The 19,289-nt window shown below is 44.7% G+C and overlaps 1 protein-coding gene across 2 annotated transcripts in view; it reads left to right on the forward strand.

The window, feature by feature from the left end:
* The window catches only part of CEP290 (centrosomal protein 290), a 1,276,764-nt gene that overhangs the window by 934,039 nt on the left and 323,436 nt on the right, over window positions 1–19,289 (forward strand). For both annotated transcript variants that reach the window (XM_069229617.1, XM_069229618.1), the window contains one exon: window positions 17,078–17,233. In XM_069229617.1, the coding sequence (XP_069085718.1) occupies window positions 17,078–17,233 (156 nt within the window). The remainder of the gene's footprint in view (window positions 1–17,077; window positions 17,234–19,289) is intronic.

Here is a 19,289-nt window from a genome sequence, read left to right on the forward strand (position 1 = left end):
ATGCCACAGGCAGTGTGAGGTTGGCATGGCACTCTGAGGGGAGTGCCATGTCGACTTAGTCATTTTCTCCCCACCAGCACACACAAGCTGGCAAGCAGTGTGTATGTGCTGAGTGAGGGGTCCCTAGGGTGGCATAAGACATGCTGCAGCCCTTAGAGACCTTCCCTGGCATCAGGGCCCTTGGTACCAGGGGTAGCAGTTACAAGGGACCTACCTGGGTGCCAGGGTTGTGCCAGGTACAGTTTAGGGAAAGAACACTGGTGCTGGGGCCTGGTTAGCAGGGTCCCAGCATACTTTCAAATCATAACTTGGCATCAGCAAAGGCAAAAAGTCAGGGGGTAACCATGCCTAGGAGGCATTTCCTTACACCCCCCCCACCCCCTTCCAACGAAAGAGGATGAGACTAACCTTTCCCAAGAGAGTCTTCATTTTCTGAGTGGAAGAACCTGGAAAGGCCATCTGCATTGGCATGTGCAGTCCCAGGTCTGTGTTCCACTATAAAGTCCATTCCCTGTATGGAGATGGACCACCTCAACAGTTTTGGATTTTCACCTTTCATTTGCATTAGCCATCTGAGGGGTCTGTGGTCAGTTAGAACTACAAAGTGAGTACCAAAGAGGTATGGTCTCAGCTTCTTCAGGGACCAAACCACAGCAAAGGCCTCCCTCTTAATGGCACCCCAACACTGCTGCCTGGGGAGTAACCTCCTGCTAATGAAAGCAACAGGCTGGTCAAGGCCATCATCATTTGTTTGGGACAAAACTGCCCCTATCCCATGTTCAGAGGCATCTGTCTGCACAATGAACTGCTTGGAGTGATCTGGAGCTTTGAGAACTGGTGCAGTGCACATAGCTTGTTTCAGGGTGTCAAAGGCCTGTTGGCATTCTATAGTCCAGTTTACCTTCTTGGGCATTTTCTTAGAGGTAAGTTCTGTGAGGGGTGTCACTATGGATCCATATCTCTTCACAAACCTCCTATAGTAACCAGTCAAGCCAAGGAATGCCCTGACTTGAGTCTGGGTGTTAGGAGTTACCCAGTCCAGAATAGTCTGGAGCTTCGGTTGGAGTGGCTGAACTTGGCCTCCGTCTACAAGGTGTCCCATGTAAACCACAGTACCCTGCCCTATCTGACATTTAGATGCCTTGATAGAGAGGCCTGCTGCTTGCAGGGCCTGCAAAACCTTCTTCAGGTGGACCAGGTGATCCTGCCAGCTGGAGCTAAAGACAGCAGTATCATCAAGATCAGCTGCACTAAAGGACTCCAAGCCAGCAAGGACTTGATTCACCAACCTTTGGAAGGTGGCAGGGGCATTCTTTAAGCCAAAGGGCATCACAGTAAAGTGATAGTGCCCATCAGGTGTGGAGAATGCTGTCTTTTCTTTTGCTCCTGGTGCCATTTCTATTTGCCAGTACCCTGCTGTCAAGTCAAAGGTACTTAAGTATTTGGCAGCACCCAATTTATCAATTAACTCATTTGCCTTTGGAATGGGATGGGCATCTGTCTTGGTGACAGAATTAGGCCCTCTGTAGTCCACACAAAACCTCATCTCTGTCTTACCATCTTTTGTGTGAGGTTTGGGGACTAAGGCCACTGGGCTAGCCCAGGGGCTGTCAGAGTGCTCAATGACTCCCAATTCCAGCATCTTGTGGACTTCCACTTTGATGCTTTCCTTAACTTGGTCAGACTGTCTAAAAAATTTAGTTTTTGACAGGCATGCTGTCTCCTGTGTCCACATCATGGGTGCACAGGTGTGTCTGACCAGGGGTTAGGGAAAAGAGCTCAGCAAACTGTTGTAGGACTTTCCTACAGTCAGCTTGCTGTTGGCCAGAGAGGGTGTCTGACTAGATCACTCCACCTACTGAGCCATCTTTAGGGTCAGTGGAGAGGAGATCAGGGAGAGGTTCACTCTCAGCTTCCTGGTCCTCATCTGTAACCATTAACATGTTTACATCTGCCCTGTCATGAAAGAGTTTGAGGCGGTTCACATGGATCACCCTTTTGGGGGTCCTGCTAGTGCCTAGGTCTACCAGGTAGGTGACCTGACTCTTTCTCTCTAGCACTGGGTAAGGGCCACTCCATCTGTCCTGAAGTGGCCTGGGAGCCAGAGGCTCCGGAACCCAGACTTTCTGCCCCGGCTGAAACTCAACCATAGCAGCCTTTTGGTCATACCACGTCTTCTGGAGTTGTTGGCTGGCCTTAAGGTTTTTACTTGCCTTTTCCATGTACTCTGCCATCCTGGATTGTAGGCCTAGTACATAGTCCACTATATCTTGTTTAGGCTCATGGAGAGGTCTCTCCTAGCCTTCTTTTACAAGAGCTAGTGGTCCCCTTACAGGATGGCCAAACACAAGTTCAAAGGGGGAAAACTGTACTCCCTTCTGAGGCACCTCTCTGTAGGCGAAAAGCAGACATGGTAAGAGGACATCCCATCTCCTTTTGAGCTTTTCAGGGAGCCCCATGATCATGCCCTTCAATGTCTTGTTGAATCTTTCCACAAAACCATTGGTTTGTGGATGGTATGGTGTGGTGAATTTGTAAGTCACCCTACACTCATTCCACATGTGTTTAAGGTATGCTGACATGAAGTTGGTACCTCTGTCAGAAACCACCTCCGTAGGAAATCCCACTCTGATAAAGATACCAATGAGTGCTTTGGCTACTGCAGGGACAGTAGTGGACCTAAGGGGAATTGCTTCAGGGTACCTAGTAGCATGATCCTCTGCTACTAGGATATACTGATTCCCTGAGGCTGTGGGAGGTTCAAGTGGACCGACTATGTCCACTCCCACTCTTTCAAAGGGGACCCCCACCACTGGAAGTGGAATGAAGGGGGGCTTTGGATGGCCACCTGTCTTACCACTGGCTTGACAGGTGGCACAGGAGGCACAAAACTCCTTTACTTTCTGGGACATGTTGGTCCAATTGAAATGGTTGACTAGCCTCTTCCAAGTCTTGGTTTGTCTCAAATGCCCAGCAAGTGGAATATTAAGGCGCTAAGGTCAGAATGAACTTCCTAAACTCCTGAGGCACTACCACTCTCCTAGTGGCACCAGGTTTGGGATCTCTTGCCTCAGTGTAGAGGAGTCCATCTTCCCAATAGACTCTATGTGTTCCAGTGATTTTTCCTTTGGTCTCTTCAGCAGCTTGCTGCCTAAGGCCTTCAAGAGAGGGACAGGTTTCTTGCCCCTTACACAACTGTTCCCTTGTGGGTCTCCCTGGACCTAAGAGTTCAACCTGATAAGGTTCCAACTCCATGGGCTCAGTTCCCTCAGAGGGCAGAACTTCTTCCTGGGAAGAGAGGTTTCCTTTCTTTTGTTGCGTTGAAGCTGGTTCCCCAGTCTTCTTTCCTTTTCTCTTGGAGGGTTGGGCCATTATTCCAGGCTCCAACACCACTTTTTCACCCTGAGCCTTGCACTGGGCCCTTGTCTCGACACACACCAGTTCAGGGATACCCAGCATGGCTGCATGGGTTTTGAGATCTACCTCAGCCCATGCTGAGGACTCCAGGTCATTTCCAAGCAAACAGTCTACAGGGATATTTGAGGAGACTACCACCTGTTTCAGTCCAGTGACCCCTCCCCATTCTAAAGTTACCATAGCCATGGGATGTACTTTAGCCTGATTGTCAGCGTTGGTGACTGGATAAGTTTGTCCAGTCAGGTATTGTCCTGGGGAAACCAGTTTGTCTGTCACCATTGTGACACTGGCACCTGTATCCCTCAGGGCTTCTATACTAATCCCATTAATCAAGAGTTGCTACCTGTATTTTTGCATATTAGTGGGCAGGCAGCCAGTGTGGCTAAGTCCACCCCATCCTCAGAAACCAATGTAGCTTCAGTGTGAACCCTGAATTGCTCTGGGCACACTGTTGATCCCACCTGGAGACTAGCTATTCCAGTGCTAACTGGAGTAGAGTTTGAAGTGGAACCTTTCTTGGGACAGGCCTTGTCTCCAGTTTGGTGTCCCTGCTGATTACAGCTACGACACCAGGCCTTTTTGGGATCAAAGTTTTTACCCTTGCACCCAAAATTGGATTGTGAAGAGGCTTTGGACCCTCCCTCCTGAGCAGGTTTTTGGGGCCCTGTGGAAGACTCTTTACTTTTACCCTTGGATGTCTCAACTCTCTTCCCCTGGGGAGTCTTTGTGACCCCTTTCTTTTGGTCACCCCCTGTGGAAGTCTTGGTCACCCTAGTCTTGACCCAATGGTCTGCCTTCTTTCCCAATTCTTGGGGAGAAATTGGACCTAGGTCTACCAGATGCTGATGCAGTTTATCATTGAAACAATTACTTAAAAGGTGTTCTTTCATAAACAGATTGTACAGCCCATCATAATCATTTACACCACTGCCATTATTCCAACCATCCAGTGTTTTGAATGAGAAGTCAACAAAATCAACCCAGGTCTGGCTCGAGGATTTTTAAGCCCCTCTGAACCTAATCCTGTACTCCTCGGTTGAGAATCCAGAGCCCTCAATCAGGGTAGCCTTCATGAGGTCATTGGATTCTGCATCTTTACCAGCGAGTGTGAGGAGTCTATCCCTACACTTTCCAGTGAACATTTCCAAAAGGAGAGCACTCCAGTGAGATTTGTTTACTTTTCTGGTTGCACAAGCCTTCTCAAACGCTTTGAACCATTTGATGATGTCATCACCATCTTCATATTTTGTTACAATCCCTTTGGGGATTTTTAGCATGTCAGGAGTATCTCTGACCCTATTTAAGTTGCTGCCACCATTGATGGGAGCTAAGCCCATCTCTTGTCTTTCCCTTTCTATGGCTAGGAGCTGTCTCTCCAAGGCCAATATTTTGGCCATCCTGGCTAACAGGAGGTCATCTTCATTGAGGCTGCCCTCAGTGCTTCCAGAGCTGTTGGACTCCCATGTGGGAGAAGCAACATCGCAGACTATCACTTGTGGAGTCAGGGTTGGAGGCACCCTGGTCTCCCTAACTAGGAGTGGAGGGGGAGATTGTCCTCCACTTCACTAGCATCATCCTCTGTAAGGATATCTTCAGAGGGGGTGTCTCTAGCAAACTCTGCCAAGAGCTCCTGGAGCTGTACTTTGGTAGGGTTTGATCCAGTTTTTAGTTTCTTGATTCTGCAGTGAGTCCTTATCTGTGACATCCTAAGATGCAGGTAAGATGTGAGTTTGAGCTCCACCACCATCTCTTCTGCAGCAGACATTATTTCTCTAAAAGTTGGGATACTTTTAAGAATCTAAAACTATCTCTAGAACTTAATCCAAACTTTTACAAAACTTTTAAACTCTAAAAGAAATGCTAACAGGGACTAACACAAGGCCCTAGCAGGACTTAAAAAAATTTCAAAAAATAGCTTAAATTTAAAAAATCTGTTTCTAATGACAATTTTTTGAATTTTAGTCGTGTGATCAGGTATTGGCTGAGTAGTCCAGCAAATGCAAAGTCTTGTACCCCACCGCTGATCCACAAAGTAAGAAGTTGGCTCTGTATATACTATTTCAAAGTAAGAAATAGTGTGCACAGAGCCCAAGGGTTCCCCCTTAGAGGTAAGATAGTGGCAAAAAGAGATAATTCCAATGCTCTATTTTGTGGTAGTGTGGTCGAGCAGTAGGCTTATCAGAGGGTAGTGTTAAGCATTTGTTGTACACACACAGGCAATAAATGAGGAAGACACACTCAAAGACAAGTTCCAGGCCAATACGTTTTTATATAGAAAAATTTATTTTCTTAGTTTATTTTAAGAACCACAGGTTCAAGATTTACCAACAATACTTTACATGAAAGGTATTTCACTCAGGTATCTTAGGAACTTAGAATTATCACAATAGCATGTACAGTTTTGACAAAAATGGCAATGAGCTATTTTAAAAGTGGAGTTAAGTTCATAGGTAAGTAAAACACTTACAGGGTTCAAAGTTGGGTCCAAGGTAGCTCACCGTTGGGGGTTCAAGGCAACCCCAAAGTTACCACACCAGCAGCTCACGGCTGGTCAGGTGCAGGGGTCAAAGTGGTGCCCAAAACACATAGGCTTCAATGGAAATAGGGGTGCCCCGGTTCCAGTCTGCCAGCAGGTAAGTACCCGCGACTTTGGAGGGCAGACCGGGGGGTTTTGTAGGGCACTGGGGGGGACACAAGCAGGCACAGAAAGTACACCCTCAGCGGCACAGTGGCGCCTGGGTGCAGAGTGCAAACAGGCATCGGGTTTTCATTAGGAATCAATGGGGAGACCTGGGGGTCACTTCAATGATGCAGGCAGGCACAGGGGGGGCTCCTCGGGGTAGCCACCACCTGGGCTAGGCAGAGGGTCGCCTGGGGATCGCTCCTGCACTGGAGTTCGGTTCCTTCAGGTCCTGGGGGCTGCGGGTGCAGTGTGTTTTCGAGGCGTCGGGTTCCTTGAAGCAGGCAGTCGCGGTCAGGGGGAGCCTCTGGATTTCCTCTGCAGGTGTTGCTGTGGGGGCTCAGGGGGTCAACTCTGGCTACTCACGGGCTCGCAGTTGTCAGGGAGCCCTCCCTGTAGTGTTAGTTCTCCGCAGGTCGAGCCGGGGGCTTCGGGTGCAGAGTGGAAAGTCTCACTCTCCCGGCGGGAAACGTGTGGTCTTTAAAAGTTGCTTCTTTTTTTCCAAAAGTTGCAGTTTCTTGAACAGGGCCACTGTTCTCTGGAACTTTTTGGTCCATGATCACCACGTACAGTTCAGCCAGGACATTGGTTCACCGCATTCTTGAATGACACTGGCACATGTTACAAATGGATGCCACCCTTGGCAAGGTACTTAACAAGGGACCGTCAATGGTACATAGAAGGGGTATTACCCTGAGTGAGAGACTGTATCCCAGTTATATTGCTCCAACTACAGAAGAAAAACTGCATGTATGGTTAACTGCAAAACCCAAGGGTTTCTACAAATGTGGGGGATATATCTCTTGCCAGTTCGCACCGAATAAAACTGTAACTTTTTCTTACAATACCAATGAGGTCCATTGGTTAAAACAATTCATTAATTGTAATACCAGGTTCACAGTCTATTGTATCATCTATCTATGTGGAAAAATCTACATGGGTAACACTATCCGTCTACTCAAGTAACAGATTCAAGAACATATAAGAGATATTTGTAACAACAATCCTAACTAGCCCATAGCTGTTCACTGCAACATGATACGTAAGAGTTCAGAAGTCCTTAACATTGAATTCCAAGGCATCACACATGTTCAAGACCATCCAAGAGCTGGGTATCGTCATAAGGAACTTAGAAAACAGGAAGCTAGATGGATTGCTAAATTATGGGCTAAATGTGGACAGGGAACTATGGGCCAGATGTAGGAAGATTCCAAATTGCGAGTTGCAATTTGCGAGTCCCAGCGACTCGCAAATTGCAACTCGCAATTTGGAATGCAGAAAGGTGTCTCAGACACCTTCTGCGACTCGCTATGGGGTCGCAAAGACCCACCTCATTAATATTAATGAGGTGGGTCGCAATTTGCGACCCCATAGCGAGTCAGGGCACTCACGGGGATGGTGGCCTGCCGTAGAAAGCAGACCACCATGTCCATGACTGCTTTTAAATAAAGCAGTTTTTTTTTTTCTCAAAGTGTATCCCATTTTCCTTAAAGGAAAACGAGCTGCACTTTGAAAAAAAAAAACGAAACATTTTGTTTTGGATTTTTTCAGGGCAGGTAGTGGTCCCTTGGACCACTGCCTTCTTTGAAAAAATATTTTTTTGTCCAGTCACAAAGGGGAAGGGGTCCCATGGGGACCCCTTCCTGTTTGCGACTGGGTTACCATCCACTTCAAGTGGATGGTAACTGCTTTCGCGGTCGCAAATGGAATTGCATCGCATTGCGAGTCGCAAATAGGAAGGGAACACCCCTTTCTATTTGCGAGTCGGAAATGCATTTTGCGAGTCGGATCCGACTCGCAAAATGCATTTCTTCATTCCGGTGAGGCTTTTGCGACTCGCAAACGGCGTTTTTCGCCATTTGCGAGTCGCAAAACCCTTGCTACATCTGGCCCTATATGTGTTCTTGGACTAATAGACTGTGGCCCTCATTATGTCATTGACGGTATAAACCGTCTACCGCCACGGCGACAGCCGCCAAAACGACCATCGCCACGGCTACCAGCCATCTGCCTTATTATGGCCACAGCTGGATTTCCACCAGAAGGATGGCAGAAATCCCGCTGTGGCCATGCTGGGGGATGGTGGTGCAGCAGCACCACAGAAGTAGACCGCTGCCAGCCATATTATAATCCAAATTACGGCCTGGCGATGTTCCGCTGGCGGACGGTACTGCTGGCAGCAGCACCTTGCCCCTTCTCCTGCTGGAGGTGCCCCTGAACACAGGTAAGTGGGTGTTCTGACAGGGGAAGGGGGTGAGGGAGTGTTGTGTGTGGGGAGGTGTGTGTGAATGTTTGTGCGTGCGTGTATGCGGGGGGGGTGTTCCGTGTCAAATGTGTGTGCATGTATGGAGGAGTGAGTGCATGTATGTTGTGTTCTGTGAATGCAGGTCTGCGTGTATGTATGAAAGTGTGTGCGGATATGTGTGTGAATGGATGTATGCATGCATGGATGAATGTGGGTATGGGTGTGTGTATGCGTGTGTGAAGGGAGGGGCGTGAATGAAGAGGGCGTTTGGAGAGGAAGGGGGTGGGGGGAATCTAGGTAGGGGGTGGGGAAGATCTCTATCAGTGACAGGGAAGGAATTCTTTGTCACTGATAGTGCCTACCGCCATGGTTTTCATGGCGGTAAGGAAGCCACAAAAACCATGGTGGTAGATAGGGTCATTATCTCGCAGGTGGTACAGTGACGGCCGCCGGGTTGGAGATTGACATCTACAGCCAGGCAGCCGTTATCATCGTGCAGTCGGTGTGGTAAGCCACACCGCCAATGACATATTATGGTGGAAAGTACTGCCAGTCTGTTGGCAGTACTTTCCACCATATTACCGCTGACCGCCAGGGTCATGATGAGGGCCTATGTCTTTTGCCTGAATATACTAGATCGGCATATACGTACTGACAATTTTGTAAACTGATACTTAGTATATCTGAATATGTAATGAAGTGGATCATGTTCACGCTGATTTGTTTATATGACCTAAAGGGTACATCCAGCATGTTCTATCCCATTTCTTTCCATGATTATGTTGATACTTTGAACCAATGTAACCCTTCCCCCCCCCACATTCCCCCCTTTCTTGATGTACACAAACCAAGATATACCTGTATATATACATTTCGGGGCAGTCTACGATTTTGTTCCTGTAGGCACTTGGGTATTACTCCCCCATTCTAAGATGGCCACCACTATAGACATGTTTCGTTTGTCCTACTTCTGCTTTGAGGCAGGTTCTATTTAAACACGCACCGGGAACCGGATTACAAGTGGTTCCTGATAATATGCTGTAGAACTCTGGACGGCTTGAGACACAGTGAGAAACGACGTAGTTTATGTGCACACTTTGTGCAGAATATTATGTTTCAGCAGTCTAGTAACATTGTGTACTACTAGTCATGCGCACTTTATAAAGGACGGCATACCATTAGTCCCGAATTACGAGTATTATGTGCATATTGACATTGACAGAAATCGATTAACTTTGTGTACTGCTGGTTACATGCACGTTGTGAAGGGATTTCATGTTTCTCTACTCTATTTTTATAGATATACATCACGGGGAGGGCGGGCTATACGGACTTACATAAATGACACGTGTGCGTTGTGAACAAAATGAGTCTGCTGTGAATTAGTTGTGGCTACTACCCTGGACCTATTGCGGCGTATTTGACAGGGTCTCTCTACTACTGGCGCAGATTATTACTAAAGAGATTAAACTTCAGGTCCAGATACTTTGGTGGTTTTACGCGTTACTGTGGGCACTTATCATGAATATACTTCCAGCGTTTGACATGTGTTTTATTTGTGCATTGTGGTTGGGCGCGTGCTACTAGATAAATATGCTCCATGACTCGTGTGTATACTCACATTTTGACATTGACTTTTCAAAGGAATTTTGTGTTTATCTGCATATTGGCATGGATATAAATCACAGCACATACGGACCCACATATTTACTTGTATGCATTTTGCACATTACGAGTTCTCTGTGCATTACTTGTGGCCACTACCTCGGACTTATTGCGGCTTATTTTACAGGGTCTCTTTACTATTGACTCAGATTACTGCTAAGGTCACAACACTTCTATTTTGTCTTATTTTATATTTTATATTTTTTCACTAACAGACCACTGGGCTTATCATGGCCCTCGCGAAATAACTCTTAAGACATCAATTTTTGTTGATGAATAATACAGGATAATCTGTTGGACTCACTTTTTGGAATACACTGTTCTTGACGTATAGTGGAACTAGACTGTGGGCATGACCATATGAATAACTGGTCGTCTGAAGACTTTCTGGTCAGTAATATGTATCAGACTATTACCTTTTCCTGTTTTATATCACTGGGACCTGGTGCACTCAGGCATGCGTACCATATTGGTGGACATCACGGTTCCTTTCTTAAGTTGAGTGTTTTCCATTCTGGTATTTATTTTTACTTGTTTCTATGCAAGTTATATTCCATAAGGTGGATATTTATGCATTCACTTGGGGCACACATCGCACTATCTGTTTACAATACATTCAATATCACACTTGGTGCAGGCATGCCACCGCTCTGCTTGGTAGTCAGATGACATATGGCTGGTGCATATCATGTACACTAGGTTCATGTACATATGTTCCTTTTTATACCCTGCAGCCTTGATATAGTCACTTTGTGACGAGACGTATTGGCTGTCGAGTATGAACAACTGGAATGAAGAATTGTTTTGCAATATGAATTGGACTGATATTTTGCAATAAAAGAAGATTTTGAAACAAAAGACGGATTAGTCTGAGACTCATATGACCTCACGATTCTCTACTGTTCGATTGAACTGAGTGCAGTGGTTGTAAGGTTTAGATTTATCATGTATTAGCGAATACATATTTCTGACTGAGGGTAGCAAGGTAGTCAACTACATAGCACCATTGGTAGACGTACTGAAACAAGTCCAATCTACCAGATACTGTTGGATACTTATAGGAGGTGCATTCACTTTACCATTGCTACCCTTTATTGGAAGAGATAAGTGCAAGACAGGTAGAATGGTGAGGGCGCTGACTGATAGGTAATGACTGCTCAGACATGCTCACACTTAGCTAAGATAGGCTTGTCAGAGTGATATGAAGAGGGACATACGCATTTCTTAATGCATTCTTTGAAGCTGGCTTGGCTCAAATTGGAAGCCCCGAGCTGCTTGCGTTCAGGTTACTTAGGCAGTCCTCAAGATAAAGATGACGTGGTTGCCCAGGGCCTCCAGTTTTAATCTCATTCGGTAGTAGCGCCTCTAAACAGGTACCTCTGATAGCCCTAGGTTTGTGGCACAGATTTAAAAAGGTGCCAGCTCTGGCAGCCTTGACATCCAGCTCATCCTCTTTGTCTCTGACCACAACTCCAACACCCAGACGAAGTTCATCAACTGCACACCAGAAGATGCAAATTGGATGAAGACCACCTGCTTAAAGCTCATCTCCAACAAGACAGAGGTGATGCTTTTCGGAAAAGGCACCTCTTTTTTGTTGCTCTAAGAGTTAGGACCATCTAGGATGATTTTCAATCTGAGACATTCTGATTCATTTACCCCTGTTTTAACAGCCCTGCACTGTTTGCAGATAAAGAAATATTTTGAACTATTTCTGCTCAGCTTCCAAGGCACTTCACAGTCACTTTATGAATCATCTATCTATGAAAATGTCCTAATATTTTACTACGTTGGATCTCGGATGAAGAACTGCTCATCTTTTGGATGTTCACAATTTTCATAGTGCCATAAGAGAAAGCCTAACATTTTCAATAGCTGCTGCAAAACATTAAAATGTCCTACCCGTTTCTCTTTGTTCTAAACCCTCCTTGCTGCTTTTCAGGAAAGTTTTAAAAACGTATCATTGATATAAGAATGGCTTGGGTCCTTTATTTTCACTCATAGTTATTTCAGCACCAAAATACCCTTGGGTGTAAGTGCACTCAGTTGAAAACCAATAAATAAGTGCACTCAGTTGAAAACAAATAAATAAATGGTTAGAGTGCTTGTTGACTTCTTTGACAGCTTCAGTAAATGGGGCACATGTTATATAGATTCCTCTGGTGCCACCTCGCAGAGAGGGTGCACCTCTACCTCTGAAGATTCAGTTTCAACCATCTCTGCAACTTACATTGCCACCGCAACCTAAACCACAACTTCTACCACTCAGCTTAGGACGGGCAAAAACTCAACTGAGTATATTGATCTGGAAGAAGAAAGAGAAGTTGAGGAGCATCCGAGAGCTGACACAGACAAGTGGTATGATTTTGTGACCTCTACCATAGATGCTCCAAACCTGCTATGGGCTGATCCCCCTCCAGGAGACATTGCCATATTCCACTTTCTAGTAGAGGGGGCATCACAACAGTTAAACCTCTTGGTTTCAAATTCCTCCTGAGGGACTGCTTCTTATACCATTTTAAGACGCTCCCTGGAAATCAATAAAACAGATTTCTATTGTGGACCATTTCTGACCTTAGAAAATAAAAATCACGCAGACACCTGCCTCTGTATTAGCACTGGTTCCTAAGCCTTACAAGAAATACAGAGCCTTGGACGATGGTCCTGAGTGCCACAGGACTTCTTAAACAAGATTCAGTTGTGATGTAAGCTTCAAGGAGACATTCACGAAATCCTTCCTTGCCATACACAAGCCTCTCTAGAAAGAGAATAAAGGAAGATGCCTGTTAAAACAGCTACTTTCCTAGCAATAGTCTTTCATTATGATCGTCAGATATGGGCAAACATGGCCCTGAGCATAAACCTCCTTCCAGAAAGAAAGAAGCTATGGCAGTACTCTGTCAAGAAGAAAATGCTTCAGTGGCAATAATAGATAGAGAAGCCAATGTGGCATCTACTTGATTTAGGTAGAAGGTGGGTCACTGGTAATTAGAAGGCTAGCATGGCTCTAATCAGCATCCAGTAGACCAGAAATGCAGCATTATACACTTGACTTGCAATTGACTACATTCACCAAGCAACTGTCAATAATGTCATTCAATGAAACATCCCGCTTCTTAAGGAGTTTTGCAATATCGACTTCAGGTGCCTTTTCAGCGTTCAAGGAACAGAAAATTATCAACTTTTAGAGGCGCTACCAGCTGTATTGCTTCCTACAGTATTTTTCTGTAAACATTGTACATTTGACGACCTTATTATCCATCACAAGCAACTCCACCACCATACTTTTCCCACTTTAAACAACATATGAAGAAATCAGTCACTTTCTGCTCATCAGCAGTGACCTTTTGCTGGCCTGCCTACCTTGATGCCAAGTCCAGTCCCTCATCCGCTCCTTCCCATCCAGACCCCACAAGAAGCAGGACACAGAGACGTTTTAAAGCATGTGCAAGGTTGGTAAGTGACCAAGGACCCTCATCTTCAATGGGAGCCCCTGAGAAGGTGAACTTTCTCTGTGTTTCATCTCTCCATTATATTTTGTTAGCTAAACCTCTCTCCATTTCTATACCTAACTTTGTTACGCTCTACTCAGTGATAGGATTTTTGTGTCCCTAGGCAAGATAATTCACTGTGCTTATGTGATCCTCTTTATAAAAGTTTAACATGTACTTCTTTACTATTTGTCATCATGCAGACTTGAGTTAGCAGGAGAAGTGTAATACAATTCAAAGTATTTCTGGACAGAGGCCCCCAAAACATACCTCACCAGGGTCTCCAAAATATTTAAGATGACACTGAGACAGGATCTCTATTTTTTTTTTTTAATTCCCAGAGGCTGACAATAAATCTGAAATATGGATGGTGGACCTAATGAAATGCAGGTTCGTGCTAAGGAAAAGCATCCACAAGTACCACCACAGAAAACCACTCACAAGCGCCTATAAATCCTGAAAGCGCAAGGTCGATACTTTAAAAAAGGGCCCTGGAGCCCGTCCCAAATTCCAGTGCCATAGATGGTTGTGATCTAGGTTTTTCATAATCAAGAAAATAATTGTGAGAGTGCAACCCCTCATGAGCCGCCAGCAGCTTGACAAATGTCTAAATAAGCTGCAGTTGAAGATGGTAACTCTGCAAGAGGAACTGCATTTGCTTCATGTAAAGAGTTCATGACCTCTAGACCTGCAGAATGCCTGTTTTTACATACATGTCCACCCCCAACACTATAAATACCTAATATTTGAGGCACCAGAGTGCCATTACCAGTTCAAAGTTCTGCCTTTTGGACTGAAATTGGTACCAAGAATATTTACGAAATGCATGGCACCAATGGTAGCTTATCTGAGATTTTGATATCACCAGGTCGTCCCCTACCTGGCCTTTCTTTGAGTGCAATCCCTCATTAAACAAGTGCAAAAAATGCAAGTCATTTCCATTGTCTCTTTAAATGTGATCCGTGGAAGATGTCCTCATGTATTTCACTTACTCTGTACTGCAGACGGAAGATACAACCTCTACAAGAAGACTTGGACGCCCAATGACAGTAGGTGCCCTGATTCTTTGATGATTACATTTATGTAGCAAACAACATGAAGTACATCTTACAGTGGCGGAGGACAGCATCCAACCTAGAAAAAGATATACATTTCCTGTCACAAGCAGCCCATTTTGTGATTGGCACAGATGCATCTCTGGAAGGTTGAGGTGCACACCTTCAAGAATTGGAGGCCGGAGGCCACTGGTGGATCCAGAAGAAGAGTTTTATAAAAATAAATCTTGAAAAGTTGCAGAACTTTCCAGTCTTAGTTAAAATGGAAAGTACTACAGCAATGTTTCACATCAGTAAGCAAGGGGTCCCCATCTGCTATCGGAAGAAACACAACTTCTCTGGTACTGAGCGCTTTACCACAGAATCTCTCTCAAATACCCAACACCTTCCAGGGGCGATCAACACTTGGGGGACACTCTTAGCAAATCCAAAAACATGTTCCACCGGTGGGAATTGAGATGTAATACACAGGATCTTTCACCGTTGAGATCGTCCAACTTTAGATCTGTTTGCAACGATAGGAAATGCTAATACTTCACCAGCAGGCATTGACATCTGTGGTTGAGGGAAGGGAAGGTGCATTTTCCATCTCATGTTTAATGACCTTTGCTTTTACCTTTCAGTCACTTCCCCTCATCTGAAGAGTGCTCAGAAATACCAGGAGAGAATCCTACAAGATCATTCTAATTGCCCAACTTGGGCTCCCCAGTGTTGGTTTACAAATCTTCTTATGTCATGTCAGAACTCCTGCCCATACCCTTGGGAACACACCTGATCTACTGTCAAGAGAGCAGGCAGCTCCTGCACCATAACATAGCATCCCAGTGTTTGTCGTTATGGCTCCTGAACACCTGGTGCCTGGACACCTAGACATCCCACAAGATTGCCGGGATAGCTTGGCATCGGCAAGAGTTACTTTAACTAGTAAGATTTACCAGACTAAATGGAAACATGTTTATTTTCTGTGGTGTCAAGAACAAAATCCTGCAGCCTTATCAAATGTTGCCTTATCTGTTATGATTGGTGCAATCAGATCTCGGCTATAACTCATATCGGAGACCACCAACTGGCTTGTATCAAATTGAATGCCATCTTTCTCTTCTTGAACAGAATCCTCAAATACTTTCTCAAAGGTCTGCTCAGGTCCTACCCTTTGCTCCGATCTCTGGCTCCTTCATGGGAGCGAACAGTATTATGGACAAGTTAATGAGAGGTCCCTATGAACCGATACACAAAGCGGACATCAAGGTTATATCCTGGAAAACTGCTTTGTTGTTGATGCTCATGTCCCCTATGACAGTCAGTGAAATTCATGCATTCATCATCATCCTTCCTTTCCTGCACTTCTGGAAGGACACCAGTAATACTGTATACTATTCCAAAGTTCACTTTAAAAGTGCTGAAACACTTTCATCTCAGTGAATATGTAATTCAGAAAGCATTCTTCAACAAATGCAGAAAGGGCTCTGCATTCTTTGCATGCATGCAGATGCTTACAATTCTATATTGACCGTACAAAATCTTTTTGAAAATGAAACTAACTCTTCATGGCCTCTCGTCATCCACAAAAGAGTAGTGCTCTTTCTAAACAAGATGGATAGCAGCAGCCATTGTTTTTTTGTTGCTCCAAGGGTGATTGGCCCCTAAGTTCCATTTTGTCAGCCCATTCCACAAAAGATATTACAGCCACAAGATCACTTTATGCTAATCTATAGATGTCTGGCAGATTACTCTGGCAAACTGGAAGAGGTTCTGTACCCTCTCAAACCACTACTGTCTAAATAAGTCTCTATGGGCAGTTTTACATTAACTTTTCCATTAAAGTGAGCCTCTTTTCTTGTACTATTGATAGTCTTAACATCAAGAGTTGGCTATATGCATTCCTTGTTTGACTATTGTGTACTGATACTACTTGTTATTCTTATTCAAGCATGTGAATCTATGAAAGAATGAAAGATGCAATCCTGGACAAGAAACAAGTTACTTACCTGTAACTGCAGTTCTCTAGCATTGGTATCTTTCATAGATTTACATGCTCCCCTTCCTCCTTTACCAGAGTAGAGACTCTACATCAAAACATTCTTTCGCACTAGCACTATAGAAGTTTGAACTTTGAGAGGCCATACGGCAAGTGGAGCTCTGTGTACTCTAACCTCATTGGCCTAAGTTTGCATTTTTTGCTAATGAGGTAACTTGGTTACTGAAGTATATGGTTTAAATGCTGAAGAAATATTCTATGTACTGCTGTTGAAATGTTCTGTGGGACTCTCAGCTCAACAATGGAGAGTGTGAACCTCTGAAAGATAGCAATACTGGAGAGCTAGTGTTTCAGATATGTAGTATGTTTCTTGTGAAAGTAGTCTGCCACTTTATATGCTGTTTTTTAAATTCTCTTAAATTTTGCTACTCTTCTATCCTCTTATGTCCAGAAAATGGTTTCCTGTGCAGTGTCTTCTTTGTATATTCAAATGCACCCATAGCTGCATTAATCGTAAGGAACTAATGCAATCACAAATTCTTGCAGAGCTGATCAAGAGAAAATTGCCCTCCAGAGGAGACTAAAGACACGTGGAGTCACTGCTGATCACGTTGTTGGAGTGCGAACTGTAGAATCAGAAAAAGAGATTGAAGAATTGAGAAAAAAGAATTCTGAACTAGAAAGTGAAATTTTACATGTGAAGTAAGCATTTTGTTATTCACGTGTGTTAGAGGGTTTCACCCTGGTAATGTGGGTAGTCTATTTGAACAATCTTAGTGCAGTAAAGAAATAGGTACGATTTATGAATCAAGGAATAGTGTTGTTGTTTGGTCTTTCTTGAGAATCAACTATGTAGCGTATGGCAAACAATTGATACAAATGTACAGTTTAGAAAATGGTTGGCTCTTCTCTTGCTGGAAAGAAAGTTGAGAGTTTTAGATTCATAACAGCAATAAAAGAAGATTTGAAGGATAATTGATGCAAAGTCTCCCACATTTAAGCAACACAGCTTGTCAGATGACGTCTGTAGTATATGATTGGCAGCTGCATGCACTGCTGCCTACAGGAAGAATCTCTTGTTAACCACCAAATGATCACATTCAACCCTTTATCCGTGTTGCCACTAAATGAATGTTTTTAATGTCCCATGTGATCTGAGGAGTAAATGAATTAAGGATTAGATTATGAATTACTGGTTGTAAAACTCTAGTCACAATTTACGACCATTAAAGCATTTTACAAACCAACCCTTCTAATAATTGCTTGGTTTGTAAAATTTTGATTCGGAGTAGCTAGTAATCTGACACGCCTCTTGAATATTAATGAGGTTGTTTATAAATTGTGTCTCACACAGAGTGACGGCCATCACAGGGATTGTGGCCTGCTACGGTCTGCAGACAACCAAGTCTGGGATTGCATTTCAATAAAGTATACATTCTTTTTCAAATGTAGCCCTTTTTCCTTAAATGAGATGGCGGTGTGTTTAAATAAGGTTTGCTTTTTTAAAAGTTTGTTAGAGAGTGGGCCTTAGTCCCATGGACCACTGCCTTCTCCCCAACAAAATTGTTTTTATATTCACAAAGGCTAAGAAGCCCCTTTTGCCCCTTTTCCTTCTGTGAATGGCTTACCTCCTCAACTTGGACTTCTTTAATTTTTCATTGTTTTGCGACCTGCTTTCGTACCTTAAACGTTAATACTTATAATACTGATTCAGTATTAGGAAGGGGAAAAGACAACATGCCCCTTCCAAATACCGAATCGGTATTGGTTGCTATCCCATATCTGATAGAGACTACTAGCTGCAGATTCCTTACCTTAGAATTTCCAGGCATCAGTTTGGAATACAGAACTTTTTGCTGAGCAGTACTCCTGTGTGCCATCGGGTGTGTCAGTTCGGATTTGTGTGGCGTCGTTGGATCTGTCTATGACATAACGGTTACCTGTAAAGGCACCACCCAGGTATGCGTGTCTGAGTTCTTTTCCTTCTGTGCCAGTTAAGCACAGATCTGGGATAGAACTTACCCCTCTGTCTTTTTTGTCAGCCCTTTGTTCGACTTTTTGACAACATTTTTTCGTGTGTGGCAGGATCTCATCGAGGAAGATGGGTTTCAAGCCGTGTGGTGCCTGCCATCACACTATGTCGGTGACGGATCCACATCTAGTATGCCTATGGTGTCTCGAGCATGACCACGACTCAAAGTTGTGCTCCGCCTGCTGGGTTAAACCAGCCAGGCACTGGAGAGTAATGGGAGGGGTCTCTGGACCCTTTAGAAACCCAGATGGAGCCTTTGGACTGGTTTGAGGAACTAGGAGAGGCCAGTGGACTGGACACCTCTCCAGATTCTGACTTGCTCTCTTTCCCTACTGTGGCTATGGAGGAGGGGGCGTCCCATGCTATGGTGGTGCGAAGGGAAGTAGAGGTCCTTGACCTCAAATTGCCCTTATTGCAAGTCAGGACTAACCTCCTGATGGTGGTGCTTCAGCCGGGGGCTTCCTCATCTGAACCAGTGTTGCCACTTAAACAAGCCCTCACTTATGTCCTGCTAGGGACCTGGTCCTAACCCAGAACAGGGGCTCCTTTAAGCAGGACAATCAGCCGCCACCATCTGCCGGTGACTGTAGTTTCCTCACCCAACACCCTACCCCTGAGAGCATGGTAGTCCAGGCCTCAACTTTCCAGGGCACCTTCCCTTCCACACCCCCTGAAAGGGAATCCAAGAGACTGGATCAGCTCGGGAAGAAGATATTTTCTTCCAAC

Source organism: Pleurodeles waltl, chromosome 4_1, assembly GCF_031143425.1.
Source record: "Pleurodeles waltl isolate 20211129_DDA chromosome 4_1, aPleWal1.hap1.20221129, whole genome shotgun sequence".
NCBI classification, from domain to species: domain Eukaryota; kingdom Metazoa; phylum Chordata; class Amphibia; order Caudata; family Salamandridae; genus Pleurodeles; species Pleurodeles waltl.